This window comes from Mobula birostris, chromosome 3 (genome assembly GCF_030028105.1).
Source record: "Mobula birostris isolate sMobBir1 chromosome 3, sMobBir1.hap1, whole genome shotgun sequence".
Classification (NCBI taxonomy): domain Eukaryota; kingdom Metazoa; phylum Chordata; class Chondrichthyes; order Myliobatiformes; family Myliobatidae; genus Mobula; species Mobula birostris.
Window position 1 is genome coordinate 208,044,504 of NC_092372.1, and position 15,950 is coordinate 208,060,453.

Here is a 15,950-nt window from a genome sequence, read left to right on the forward strand (position 1 = left end):
ATACGCCTTCTTAACCATAGAGTCAACCTGCGCAGCTGCTTTGAGCGTCCTACGGACTCAGACCCCAAAATCCCTCTGATCCTCCACACTGCCAAGAGCCTTACCATTAATACTATATTCTGCCATCATATTTGACCTACCAAAATGAACCACTTCACACTTATCTGGGTTGAACTCCATCTGCCACTTCTCAGCCCAGTTTTGGATCCTATCAATGTCCCGCTGTAACCTCTGACAGCCCTCCACACGACGCACAACACCCCCAACCTTTGTGTCCTCAGCAAACTTATTAACCCAACCCTCCAATTCCTCATCCAGGTCATTTACAAAAATCACAAAGAGTAAGGGTCCCAGAACAGATCCCTGAGGCACACCACTGGTCACCAACCTCCATGCAGAATATGACCCGTCTACAACCAGTCTTTGCCTTCTGTGGATCTGCAAAGCAATGTCCCCTTGGATCCCATGCCTCCTTACTTTCTCAATAAGCCTTCGCTGGGGTACCTTATCAAATGCCTTGCTGAAATCCATATACACTACATCTACTGCTCTTCCTTCATCAATGTGTTCAGTCACATCCTCAAAAAATTCAATCGGGCTCGTAAGGCACGACTTGCCCTTGACAAAGCCATGCTGACTATTCCTAATCTTATTATACCTCTCCAAATGTTCATAAATCCTGCCTCTCAGGATCTTCTCCATCAACTTACCAACCACTGAAGTAAGACTCACTGGTCTATAATTTCCTGGGCTATCTTTACTCCCTTTCTTGAATAAAGGAACAACATCTACAACCCTCCAATCCTCCGGAACCTCTCCTGTCCCCCTTGATGATTCAAAGATCATTGCCAGAGGCTCAGCAATCTCCTCCCTCCAGTAGCCTGGGGTACATCTCATCCGATCCCGGCGACTTATCCAATTTGATGCTTTCCAAAAGCTCCAGCACATCCTCTTTCTTAATATCTACATGCTCAAGCTTTTCAGTCTGCTGCAAGTCAGCACTACAATCACCAAGATCCTTTTCCATAGTGAATACTGAAGTGAAGTATTCATTAAGTACCTCTGCTATTTCCTCCGGTTCCATACACACTTTCCCACTGTCACACTTGATAGGTCCTATTCTTTCACGTCTCATCCTCTTGCTCTTCACATACTTATAGAATGTCTTGGGGTCTTCCTTAATCCTGCCCGCCAAGGCTTTCTCATGGCCCCTTCCAGCTCTCCCAATTTCCTTTTTAAGCTCCTTCCTGTTAGCCTTATAATCTTCTAGATCTCTAACATTACCCAACTCTCAGAACCTTTTGTAAGCTTTTCTTTTCTTGACTAGATTTATTACAGCCTTTGTACACCACAGTTCCTGTACCCTACCATAACTTCCCTGTCTCATTGGAAGGTACCTATGCAAAACTCCAAACATTTGCCACATTTCTTCTGCACTTTTCCCTGAGAACATCTGTTCCCAATTTAAGCTTCCAATTTTCTGCCTGATAGCCTCATAATTCCCCTTATTCCGATTAAATGCTTTTCTAACTTGACTGTTCCTAGCTCTCTCCAATGCTATAATAAAGGAGATAAAATTATGATCATTATCTCCAAAATGCTCTCCCACTGAGAGATCTGACACCTGACCAGGTTCATTTCCTAATACCAGACCAAGTACAGTCTCTCCTCTTGTAGGCTTATCTACATATTGTGTCAAGAAACCTTCCTGAACACACCTAACAAACTCCACCCTATCTACACCCCTTGCCCTAGGGAGATGCCAATCGATATTTGGGAAATTAAAATCTCCCATCACGACAACTCTTATTATTACTTCTGCAGGATCTATTTCCCTACCTGCTCCTCGATATCCCTGTTACTATTGGGCGGCCTATAAAAAACACCCAGTAAAGTTATTGACCCCTTCCTGTTCCTAAACTCCACCCACAGAGACTCCGTAGAGGATCCTTCCATGACGTCCACCTTTTCTGCAGCCGTGACACTATCTCTGATCAACAGTGCCACACCCCCACCTCTTTTGCCTCCCTCCCTGTCCTTTCTGAAACATCTAAAACCCAGCACTTGAAGTAACCATGCCTGTTCCTGAGCCACCCAAGTCTCTGTAATGGCCACCACATCATAGCTCCAAGTACTAATCCACGCTCTAAGCTCATCCGCTTTGTTCACAATACTTCACGGATCTTGAACTCAATCCCCCAACTAATTAAGGCCAACACACCATCACCTTCACAACAACCCTAACAACTTGTGTGGCAACTTTGGAGGAATGTATGGGCATGGACACCAAGATCTCTGTTCCTCCACAATGCCAAGAATCCTGTATTCTGCCTTCAAATATGATCTTACAAAATGAGGCACTTCACACTTTCCATGTTGAACTCCATTTTGCCAATTCTCAGCCAGTTCTGCATCCTGTCAACATCCCTACAACAACCCTCCATGCTTCTATGGGCAAGCCAGTTCTGTATCTACAGTCAACTTCCCCTGGATCCCATGTCCCGACTTTCTGGTCACTTTAACACAATGATCACATTTACAACAGTAAATACCTGAAATCAGCTGTTACTTATTCAAAACATTTGTGAAAGGCTCTTTCAAAGTATATAATTTGATTTTTGAAAGTTAGCTGGTTTTTAAAAGAAGGGGAATAAAATTTGTCACATAATAATCCTCTTCCCCAGGATAGATGACTAAATTGTCTTTTTTTGGTAAATTCATCTTGAAACTTGGAGGATGACACCTATCTCCACATTCCTGCAATTGAACATTATAAAACTACAGGTGCTGGAAATCCAAAACAAATACAGAAAATTCTGGAAACACAACAAGTCACACAGCATCTGTAGAGAAAGATATATCCATCTTTAGACATATTCACATTCATTGTCAACATGTTTTAAAAAAATCTCTACTGCATACAAATCTGACTGAATTTCCAAACCATTGATCAAAAAATAATCCACATCATTTATCCAGAATTGAATCTTTAAAGGTTAAGAATCTTTTCTTGTTGCTGGTTTTATTCTCTTAAAAATGGTGAATGGAGGTAATTTCGTTTTTACTTAAATCACATTCTTTTCCCTACAGATTTCCTTTAGGATTACTTATTTTCCAGCAGTTTCCTTGACATACCATATTAATTTCCATTTAACATACAATCCTTGATTTGCTTCTAAAGTAGAATTTTACTTAAAAAGGTCCCAAAGGCTATGAATATGCCGCTTTCTGAATAAATCCAGGTAATAAAAAAGAAATCATTTGCCACAAATCATAGATCTTGTAACATATATCCACTAATAATTCCACGGTGTATTGTTGGAAAACTTGAATTACTAGCTCTAGCTCTCCAAATATGAGAGCCACAGTTGTAATGACAAGTAGCAAAATGCACTAAACTTAAGTGCTCTATTAACAGTGTGATTATATCATATATCTTGCAAGAGCAGAATCCAGCTTCACCAGAAGCCCCCTGTTATTTTGTTTCGTGGTAGTATTTTCAATGTAAGATCCAGAAAAGGTCAAATGGCATCGCCAACTTTCTGTCTCCCCTCGAAGTTATAGAAAGGTGATATGCCCCAAAATATCTGTGTGGATGTAAACACTAATCTTTATCTGATCCTAATTCCTCTCACTGCATCAATATATCCTTACACTTCTTCTGTTTGTGAAGTTCAAGCACATCCAGATTAGTTGTTCCAATGATATCAAACACTCATTGAGTTGTTTCGCTTCAATTCCTAATTCAGTTAATTAATGCTCATGTTTACGACCTAATTCGGGATTTGCCGACAAGTGGAAGCAGAAGATACAAATTCCATGCACAGGAATTTATTTTTAAGAAGGACCTTTAGCAATATGTCAAACCATTTCCAAAGATATGCATAAAATAGTAAGTAGAACCCAAAGGATGTGATCAAGGTTTGGCCAATGGGCAATTGTGAGCAGGTTTCAGAAAGGAAGGGAGATCGAGGGCAAGGAGCATTTCAGATCATTAGGCCAAGACAATTTCTGGGGAATGGTTGCATTGACAATGCTGAGATACATCCCAGGATGACTGGGACAAGTCATCAGGGATGTAACTTGATGTCATAGGGTGTTTCGGGTCTTTCAACATCAGACACTCTGTCCAGGCAACCCAGCAAGGGCTGATCAAGCCCTGTCTTATATCCCAGCAGCATTGGTCCACAGGTCACAGCTCTTGATCTACAGCCATCACTCAGCAGCCTCTATGACAGTCCTGATGGCCCTCTTCTTTGCAGCCGCCATAATGCCAAGGAGAGAGTAGGTTCTACACAGCGCGTAGCCAACAAAACCTCTACACTCCACCTCAAAAGGCTTGCATCATGCCCTCCTCCCATCTCTGTCACTTCTCTACCAGCTCCTGATATCTGGCTTTCTTATGCTCAAACGTCTCCTCAATCCAGTTTTCCCAAGGAACTGTCAGTTATACCATGACCACCTGTTTCACGATTTTGGACAGAATGACCATGTCACATCTCGGGGATGATGATGATGTGATGAAGCCAGGAAACTTTAATTGCTTGCCAAGATCAACTTCCAGTTGCCAGATGCCATGGCGAGCAAACCTTCTGGTGATCTGGGCTGAGGCTATTGTTGATCTCCAGCTTTGACAAAGGCAATGGGCTTTCTGTGTTGGTGGAGGTGCCTATTGCTGTTAATGGCTGAGGAGATGCTTCCTGCCACTGTCTTCTGTACCTGATTATGGCACCAGCGGTAGCGGCCTTCTCCCGGGGCTTTTGGGCAGCTGCTGAGGATATGTTCCAGGGTCCCTCTGCCAGGGCAGAGAGAACATAATGGTGCCTCACCTTTTCCCCAAGCAAAAAGGGTCATTGGACTAGTCAAAGACATCGTACACAGCCTGGATCGTGAACTTGATGCACTGGGGCCCTAATGTAGGTGTCAAAGAGTTGGAAAAGCAAGAAAATGCCTGAGGCATAAAGTAATAAGGGAAAAGTTACAAAGTAACTTGCAAGACTTTACCAATCATATATGTAACAGAGGTAATAACATGGAATTTTATTACCTCTACTACATTTATAATTGGTAAGTAATAAACCTGCTGCTTTTCTTCATGTAGATTAATAATTGTTACTAATATTCATTATGCACAAGTTTCAAATTTGCTAATGATATACAAACTTTGTAGAATTTGGAGGCACTGTGAATTGCAATGATCCCTTGTTTATGACTTTCTCATGAGTGACAACATCTCAACATCTACCTGGTCAAGCCCCCTTATGATCTTATAACATTGAATAAGATCACCCTTCGTTCTTTAAACTAGAGGAATATAGATAGATTACAACTTGGTAGAAGAAAAGCAATATAGACAAGAGTGTAATTCCATAAAAAATAAGAGAACAGCTCTGAAGGTGTATGTATGAAGATAATTAAAAATATTATGGCAGGCTGAGAAAGTGGTTTTAACCAAAAAAATACAATGCCATCCTGGACTTCACAGATAATGAAGCACAAGAGCAATCAATGAACTTTCCAGAATGCTGGTTTGGCCACAACTGGAACATTTTGCTCAGTTTAGAGCATATACGTTAGGAAAGGCTTGAGCCTTTAAATAGGGTGCCAAAGATTCCAGCGATGGAAGACTTCAGTTACATGAGAATAAAGCAATTAAGACTGTACCTTCTGGAACAGAGAATGATGCCAGAAGGTACAACAGAGGTATTTAAATTATGACAGATATCAACAAAAGAAAAAAAAACATTGACATGGGTGAAAGAGTCAACAATTAGATACACAGAATGAAAGCTATTGGCAAAAGAACTAAAAATGACTTGAAAGAAGTGTATAAGATAATTGGAGACCAGCATGGCAATGGTTAATGCAAGGGCATAACTTTAAGGTGTTTGGAGGGAAGTATGGGGGGGCGTGTGCGGTTGTCAGAGGTAGCTGCGTTTTTTTTAAGTACACACAGAGTGCTAAGCGTGTGGAATGCACAGCCAGAAATGATAGTAAGGACAAATACATTAAGGACATTTAAAAGATTCTTAGATAGGCACACAAATGAAAGAAAAATAGAGGGCTATGTGGGAGGAATAATCTTGGAGTAGGTCGGTACAAAATCTTGTTGCCCAGAGTGTGTTTGCATAGTAAGAATGCATTGACAAGGGTAGTGATTGCTTTTAATTCTAAAAATTCTGATTGGTATATTCTAGTGGTCCAGATTTAGCAGTTCTGACAGTAAAATTTTCAGTCTTTGTAATGACCTTTTACTACTCTACAAGAGTGCAAGTGATAGTAACTTCAGCAGTAAAGGCAAATTCAGCCATTGCATTCACTGGGAAGCTCCAAATACTTTCCTTTACCATATTTATACAGTATCACAGTGAAAGGACAATGTTGCCCTCAACCATATCACTTCCATCTGCACACATCTGCCCTAACCCCATCCTCCCGCCACCCCACCAGGGATAGGGTCCCCCCTTATCCTCATCTACCACCCCCCCCCCCCCAATGACCTGGATCAACACAGTGGCATTGTGTGAAAGCTTGTGTGCTTTAAGGACTCCATCAGGCAACACCAACTCAGGGCCACACATATTGGAACAGCTGTGGACAAGATGCCAAAGATTGATCCAACCCAGGTTCCCGAACAGACAGACTTGTGTCTGCCTCCCCCAGGCTACACTTCACCATGAATCAAGCCAACTTTTCAACTGGAGGAGTGGCTTGACAAAAACAAATTAATAGTCTGAAGAGAAAAACACCGGCTATTCGAAACAACAACCACTCCCACCCCCCAAGCCTCCATGTCCAGCACATAATTCTCCATAACTTACATCATCCTCAACAGGATCCCACCACCAAACACATCTTGTCCCCTACTTTCTGCTTTCAGCAGGGGTCACTCCCAATGTGACTTCCTTGTCTATTCATCTCTCCCTACTGATTTCTCTCCTGGCACTTACCTTTGCAAGCAGAACAAGTGCTACACCTGCCCCTACTCCTCCTCCATCGCTACCATTCATGGTCCCAAACAGTCCTTTCAGGTGATGCGACTCTTCACCTGTGAGTTTATTGGGGCGGGAGGAGAAGATGGCAGTGCGACGCAGATCACAGTGGCCACTCTGGTGGTGATGTCTGTTATCTGTCAAGTAGGGTGCCGTGCACAATCCTGATTTGATGGAGACAGACGTGACAGCACGGAGGAACATCTGGTGAAACTTCTGAAATGCCTGCTTCGCTGCTGCTGCTACTGTGTGATCCAGAATCTCTGGAGGGGAAGGTCCCAATCAGTGGCCGGGGCGGGTCGAAGCGCTCGGCAGAGGATGGTACTCGGTATCAGAGGCTCGAAGTTTTCGGTCGGACTCAGAGTCGGCTACGGTCGGGTGCTTCCAATGGTGCTGCATCGGCAAGTTTGCGGCGCTTGGAGGTTCGTGGCAGGGAGGGTTTCTCCCTTCTACCGTCTGCGTGAGAAGATGGGTGTATCGGGACTTTGAGTCTTTTTTTTTAACCGTGCCCATGGTCTGCTCTTTACCAAATTACGGTATTGCTCTGCCCTGTTGTAACTATATGTTATAATTATGTGGTTTTGTTAGTTTTAGTCTTGGTTTGTCCTGTGTTTCTTGTGATATCATTCTGGAGGAACATTGCATCATTTTTTAATGACAATAAACGAGGACTGAGTGTCCTCATAATCTAATCATCTACTATATCCAGTGCTCCCTGAGTGGCCTCCTGTATATCAGTGAGACCCCAACGTAGATTGGAAGAACATTTTGCCAAGCACCTACACTCCGTCTGCATGAAATATCAGGATCTCTCAGTGCCCACCCATTTTAATTTCACTTCCCACTTCAATATGTCAGTCCATGGCCTTCTCTACTGTTGCGATGAGGTCACATTCAGGTTGGAGCAACAACACCTTATATTCTGACTAGGTAGCCTCTAACCTGATTGCATGAACATTGATTTCTTGAACTTCCGGTAATGCCACCTCTCACCATTCACCACCCCTCAACATTCCCCTTCCCTATTCCCCTCTCTCACTTTATCTCCTTACCTGTCCATCATCTCCCTCTGGTGCTCGTCGCCATTTATTTTCTTCCATGGCCTTCTGTCCATTCCTATCCGGTTCCCCCTTCTCCAGTCCTGTATCTCTTTCACCAATCAACTTTCCAGCTCTTTACTTCACTTCTCTCCTCCTCCCAGTTTCACCCATCTCCTTGTGTTTCTCTCTCTCCTCCCCCCCCCCCTTACTCTGACTCCTCATCCTTTTTTCTCCAATCCTGATGAAGGGTCTCAGCCCGAAATGTCGACCGTACTCTTTTCCATAGATGCTGCCTGGACTGCTGAGTTCCTCCAACATTTTGTGTGTGTTGCTTGGATTTCTAGCACCTGCAGATCTTCTCGTTTGTGAAATGACAAGCGAGTGGGATTAATTGGATTAGTCACACAAAGCCCCAGTGGCTTCAGTCCAGGCTGATATTCTTGTGCTGTTCAGTAGGTGCACTTTGACACAGAATTAAACAGCACACACAAACTGCAAGTCACCAGAAACAGACTAGGAGAAAATAAATGCAAGCAGCATTTAAACAAAATCACATCTTTCCCATTAAAATGGGACTATTTTAGCATTATATGCATTTGAGCTTTTTTAAACTTTACTCTGTCATACTTTAAACACAAAAACTTCCTCTCAGCCAATGCTAAAATGTCAAATTTATCACATTTACAAGACTAATAAAAAATTAAACAAGATATTAGGACTAAATACATTTAAAAATAGTGGGTGTAGATTACATTCATCTCATATCATTCAATTCTAATCAAATCAATGGAATTAAAAGCAAGGAGGCCAGTAAAGTCAAGAGTGCTACAACAGAAATAGACCCTTTGGTCCATCTAGTCTAAACCAAACTTATTCTACCTAATCCCACCACAGCCCTCCATACCTTCCCATCCATGTACTTGTCCAAACTTCCCTTCAACGTTCCAATCAAACCCACATCAACCACTTCTGTTGAGAACTCATTCCACACTCGTACCACCTTCAAAGTGAGTAAGATCCCCCTCAGATCCCTTTGTTCTACTGCCCCCTCATTGCTCCACTGTTCACTGTACAAGTCCTACACTGGTTTGTTCTCCCAAGCCTCACACGTGCCCGCAATAAATTCCACCTGCCATTTTCCAATAAAGCATTTTGAAGGTTTAACGCTGGAGATAAATGAATTTTTCTCCTGAAACTTTATTGCAAATTAGTTGCTCTTCTATTATTAACCTAAGAGATTACTCTTCAAAATACCCTGAAAATATTGAGTTTTATCACTCTAGGCTTGAGTTTTAAAACAACATATGGACTATAATTACCAATTAGCAAACTATCTGGCTTGATAAAAAATTTTTTTTTGTTAAGGGTTTGCTATTTTATCACATCAGATGCCACTGAAATAGGAAAATTCTCAAAACAGATTTCTAAATGTTTGGGGGAACATTTCTTCAAATTCAGCCGTAAGTACCATTGTTTTAATACTGACTGAAAATTTTAGGCAATTATATCTTTTATGAAGAATAAGATGGTTATACCTTGCTAAAATGATTACTAAGACAATTCTATACTTTATCAGAATCAGGTTTATTATTTTTTCTGTATTGTGGTTTTTTTTATGTATTGTGTGGAAATACAAATTTTCATCTGACTTTCAGTTAAGATTTTAATACCCCACACCATATATAACAGCAAAGTTCAAAGTACATTTACTATCAAAGTATATCATACACTGCCTTGAGATTCACTTTCTTGCAGACACTCACAGGAAAACAGAAATACAATAGAATTCACGAAAAACCAAACATGACAAAATCTGACAAACATCCAATGTGTGCAACAGACAACAGATCATGCAAATAAAAGAAGTAAATAAATAGTACTGAAAGTGTGAGTGGCAGAGTCCCCAGAACTGACTCCCTGAAGGCTGCGAAGTCAGTTCAGTGCTGAGACGAGTGAAGCCGGTCCAGGAACGGCTACAGGGTAACAGCTGCTCCCTCATCTGGTAGAATGGGACCCAAGACTCCTGCACTGCCCACCTGATGGTAGCAGTGAGAAGAAAAGGAAATGTATCAAATGCTGGCAGACAGGACAGGCTCAAGTGGGGGACCTTGGCCAGTATGGAGTAATAGGGCTGAACACCAGTTTGTTTTCCGCTCTCAGGTCTCAATGACACGACCCACCCAGCCAACACACTTTTTGTCCCTCTTTCCTCTGGGAGAAGGCTCAGGAGCTTGAAGACTCATATGGCCAGATTTGGCTTCTTTCCAACTGTGATAAGACTGCTGAACGAATCCTGACCCGAATCTGGACCGTACCCTCCAAATATCCAGACCTGCCTCTCAGTTTTTTTGCACTACCTTACTTTCCATTTTTCTATTTTCTATTTATGACTTATAATTTAAATTTTTAATATTTACTATCGATTTGTAATCCAGGGAGCGGGAAGCGCAGAATCAAATATCGCTGTGATGATTGTACATTCCAGTATCAATTGTTTGGCGACAATAAAGTATAATCTGGTTTCAAGTCTGCCCCAGCCGTCTCTTTCGCCCTTGCATCCGGTGACAATGGCCGAAATTCACCCACTTCAAGGTATCACACCTGCATTCCTCAGAGTCAAATTTACTAAATCCTTCAGGAGATTGTAAAACCACTAGTTCATTTAGGCCAGTGGTTTCCAAAGTGGCTGATACCATCCCCCTGGGGGGGGGGGGCATGGGAGTTTCTAAGGGAGCAATGAAGATAAAGGGGGCAGTGAGAGGGGTGTGCTTGGTAGCAAAGGGGGCAGCTGAGGAATTACAGGCTTAATTTAATAAATTATTTACATATTATAGCATTTGATCCTCAGTGTCTCATAACTGATTACAATAATCATGTAATCAACTCATATCTAGTAGCCCTACTGCTCTCTTAGACTTTGCTTTAAGCTCATTATAGTTGTTGAAAAGCACATGACACTTCTGCATTTGGTATTTAATATATGATGCATATATATATATATATGCATTTGGTATATGAGAAATCTGGACTGAAGAAATCATGTTATTTCTGGGCCAAGACCGTACACTACTGCTGTTCACTACTGTAGTAGTGTTAACTAGTATGATTTCCATACTCTAATAATGCAGTAACACAATTCCTGCAAATTAGGGTATGGCGTTCAATGGGGTAAAGTGCAGAATTTGCCCTTTTGAATGGTTTTGACCATATTTCTCTAGCCCACAGCCCTACTGAGATATCACTGCCCCACTTTATGTACCTTCAGGCATATATGGATCTATACCAGCACCAAGCAACCAACAGCAGCCAATGTGTCCATTGTGTGACAATTTTTTTTTTCAAATGAGAAATTAAACTATCCATGCTCCTTGAACATTTGAAGAGAATACACTCCGATAAAGCAAACAAGAACTTGGCTTATTTTTAGTCACTTTATGAAAACTTTCAGAAACAGAAAATACTTCAGAACATGTTTGCCAGCATTTCACAACCGCAGTGATGGTTTGTGTGCTTCCTACAACATTTCATTGCTCGTTGCCAAATCTGGAAAGCCCCATAAATTGAAGAACTGATTCTGCCAGAAGTAAGGGAGGTTCTGAGTACAATTTTGCATAAGTCACCAGACCAAATAATTAAATTGATTCCAATCAGTGACAACTCTATTCAAAGGAGTATTAACAAAATGTCTGAGAATGTGGAAGAGACATTCAGCAAAATAATTTGGACAACAGAATTTGCTCTGCAGCTGCATGAGTTAACTTTGCCAGGTAATGAATCTTTGCTTCTTGGTTATATTTGCTTCATAAAAAATGAAGGCATTGTTCAAGAATTGTTATTTGCAATGGGACTAAAAACAGCTATGAAGGGGGAAGTCAATATTTCTGGTTGTTGAGCAATCTTTCAGAGAAGGATGTTCTGTGCACAAACTTTCTTGCTTGTTATTGCTTTCTTGAAAAAAGCTGTACATATTTACCATTCACTGTGTAATTCGTAGACAACAACTTGTTGCAAAAACCTAAGTGATAGGCTGCACAAATCATTAAATACTGTTATTACAGAGGTAAATAAAATCGTCCCATGCACTCAATTCTTGACTATTTCGAGAGATTTGTATTGAGAATGATGAACAGTTTGAGTGCTTGCTGTTGCACACAGATAACTGTCAAAAGGAAACTGCCTGAGATGCTTTTATGCACTGTGATAAAATTCCCTGAAGACTCAAATGCTTCATTCAGTAATCAACTCAAGAATATTAGGCATGACATTACTTATTTGTCAGAATTATTCACAAAGTTAAATGAAATCAATTTTTAATTGCAAAAAAAGTTGAATCTTATCAAAGTCAAATCAATCGTCTCCCCATTTCTGTCCAAGTTACCCCTATTTAAGTGCAACACTGGTCATTGCAACTTCTTCCAATTTCTAATCCACTCTGAGTTGGAAAAGAAAGAATAATAGATAATGATCTTCAAGAAAGCTGTGCCCATCTAGGTGAGCTGCATAAAGACATGTCACAGTGAAACTTCAGGATCTTCTCTCAATCCAAATTCCAGATTGAATAATAAATCCATTCCTGAACACTTGTAATGAGGAATTAACAAGAAGGGTAGAAGAAGAACTGATCTCACTACAAAATGACTGATAAGCTGAAGTTCAAAAAAAAATCATATCAAGACTATTGGTTGCAGTAAGAAATTTCTGAAACTATCCTGCACACTGAAAAAAGATCAAGATGCTCTTTATTGCCTTCCCAATAACATATTTAGTGGAGTGCAGATTAAGAGCAGTCGCTAACTTATTTCAAAGTAACAAAAACAAACTGCAAATTACTGCATGTTGGTATCTGAGACTCTTTGAGTGATATTCAGCCTGATGTTCAGAAGCTGTTACCACTGCCCCAAGCCCACCCATCTCACTGATAAGTGAATAGTTGGACTACCTCATGGATCAAATTATTTGGTTCCATAAAGGAAAATGTTGAAGAATTCACTATTAGTTCTAATATAATTCCAAATAATGGAGGTCATTCTACTTGCAGGTGATCAGATCTACCAGGTCTTCTTTAACAAGTAAAAAGATGGAATAATTACACTGATCAATGTACAATTAATGTCCACTGCATGGTATATTACAAATTTCCAACTTGTGTGTATAAATGCACATATACACACATACTATATACACACACACACATTTATTTTATTTATTAATTGAAATACAGCCCTTCAAGCTGTGCCGCCCAGCAACCCCGATTAAACCCTAGTCTATTCACAAAACAACTTACAATACCAACTAACCTTCCAACCAGCATGTCTTTGGACGCTGGGAAGAAACCAGAGCACGTGGAGGAAACCCACGCTGTCATGGAAAAAATGTACAAACACCTCACAGGCAGTGGCGGGAATTGAACACAAGTCACCGGTACCATAAAGTGTATTGTGCTAACCACTATGCTACCGTGTTGCCCTGGACAGAGGTATTAAAGTTTGCACATCTTTGATTACAGTACTAAATTTTAACAATCATTGTGTTGAGAATAGTGGTATCATACAAATGCATTAGAGAATGAGATGGTTTAGGCTAGACTCAAACAAAGAAATCCACTGTTTCACATTTTCATGAGATGCCCATGCAGAGAATTACAGTGTCATTGTGGCTCATGAACTATTTTTCTGACATACTCAAGACACCACACAGGCAGGAATCAGGAACCATAGAAAAGTTTCACCATTAAGCTATTTTTTTTTAAACTACAACTACAGCAAGAATATTAAGCACATTTATAATACCATTGATAACAATCTTAAATACCCTGGGCATTTTCATTATTATTTCATGAAGAGTGACTTTCTTCCAACATTTTATGTTCAACTTTGACAAAATAATTAACATAATTAAATAAACATTGTCAAATTTATTTTATGTAAAAACACAAGGTGCTACTCTCCAACACCACACCTACCATTTTCTGGTGACAGCTTGTCATATGCATCTTCATAGATGTAATTGCGTCGAATTATGACATTGATCCCGTCTAAAAGTGGCCCTTCCCCTTGCACTTCCTGCTTATCAGCAATGATCAATCTTTGGAAGATCTTAAAAAGAAATCACTGCAGGTAAAGTTAAGGAAAATTGACAGAAAAAATGCCAAACAAACACCATATCTGTTAAGTTTGTTTTTAAATTTAGTACAATTTGAATGCAAACAGTATTAACTAAGGTTTTTGATTGGTTGTCTAAACTCTAATACATAGGCCCGAAATATGAACACAAGTTAGCAAAGATGAACTCACAGACGTTTAAGTCTACTCTACCATCCAATAAGACAATGCTGATCCAAGTTCAAACTCCACCTCCTCATCTAACCCCAATAATCTTTTGTTCACTCCACCCCATCAGCTTCAACCAACTTGGCCTTAAAATATTCAAACCATGTCACTTTGAAGAACAGCGGTCCATTGGTTCACAACTCTCAAAGAAAAAAGTTCACCTAATACATCTTAAATGGGAAAACCTTTTTCTTAAAAATATTGCTTGGCTCCAGAGGCTCCACATGAGGAAATATCATCACATCCACCCCATCAAAGACCCTTCAGGATCTTATACTTCAATCAAGTCCACGCTCACTTTTCCAAAATCCAGCAGATACAAGGTTAGCTTTTCTAAGCTTCCCATTCCAGATTTGTCTAGTAAATCTACTTGGAACTGCTTCTAATGCACTAACAACATTCCTTAAATAAAATGACTGATGCAGTACATTTTTAACTATTGTTGTGAATTGTTTTCAGTGTGATACAAACTTCCTTGCTTTTTTAAAGTGCAATGACAATAACAAAAAATAGACAACACTACAACAGACCCTGTATTAATAAAATTACTCCACAAAACACCTTTATTTAAATGACAATTAATTAATATCAGCCATCTCAATTATAAGATTTTCAGACAAGTGTAGTGAATAGTGAATAACGGAATCACAATGTACATTCCTAGATCCCCAAATACATTGCAATAAGTGAACAACGCAACTAAGGTGGCAATTAACATAAGTTGTTCACAACACTGAATTATAGAAAAGGGAAATTAGACTCAAACTGGATAAAACATTAATTACGACACAGCTTTATGAGTATGAGTACAGAAGAGAATAAAGACCACTTCCAGGATCCATGAGCTCAAACTACTGATCTGTTAAAAGGAATCATATTAAACTTAATTTCCTATGATTAGATTGTGGGCAAATGAACTTGACATCCCCACCTGCACTCGCCTAGCTGAGGAGCATATGAACATTCAAGCTGGACTGAAAACAAGAACCTGCCGTCAGGGAGAATAAGCTCCCAACAAGTCATTAACTATGTTTACCTCAAAATGAGACGTGCATTATCTACTCCAGCTAAAACTATAATGTAAAAAACTCAATCAACCTGACAATCAAGTTTACTTTGGAGGAGGAAATCAAGGCAATATTTTAGGGTGAGTATATAGCAAGACCCCATTTCCTTGAGCAGCATCGTCAATAACTATGAAATATATATCTAATTTTTGTAAGCGTGAGGGAATTCAGGAGAAAAATGCACAATAAACTAGCTTGCCTCCAATGCTACAAATATCTATTTTGGTAAGTCATAGTAATAACCACTCAGCTGTCTGTATTTAGATTTTATATTTTTAATCCCTCATCACCAAAATGCACTGTCTGCAACTCAGTTTCGTGCCTGTAGCTCCTTGGTAGTAAATAAGACATGGCCAGACAAGCTCTGGAGCATATCCAGTATGTTTTGTTGTCAAATCGACATTGTGAAAATACTTGGTAATTTTCTGCTTAAATAACTTAGATGAAATGCAAACACACGATATCAATTTATGGCAATTAACCGGTATATTCCAAAGAAGAATTGAACGAATAAAGGGCCTT

The 15,950-nt window shown here is 40.1% G+C and overlaps 1 protein-coding gene across 3 annotated transcripts in view; it reads right to left on the reverse strand.

Moving 5' to 3' along the window:
* Nucleotides 1–15,950, reverse strand: part of ube3c (ubiquitin protein ligase E3C) — a 152,958-nt gene that overhangs the window by 54,599 nt on the left and 82,409 nt on the right. For all 3 annotated transcript variants that reach the window (XM_072254039.1, XM_072254038.1, XM_072254040.1), the window contains exon 18: nt 13,995–14,127. In XM_072254039.1, the coding sequence (XP_072110140.1) occupies nt 13,995–14,127 (133 nt within the window). The remainder of the gene's footprint in view (nt 1–13,994; nt 14,128–15,950) is intronic.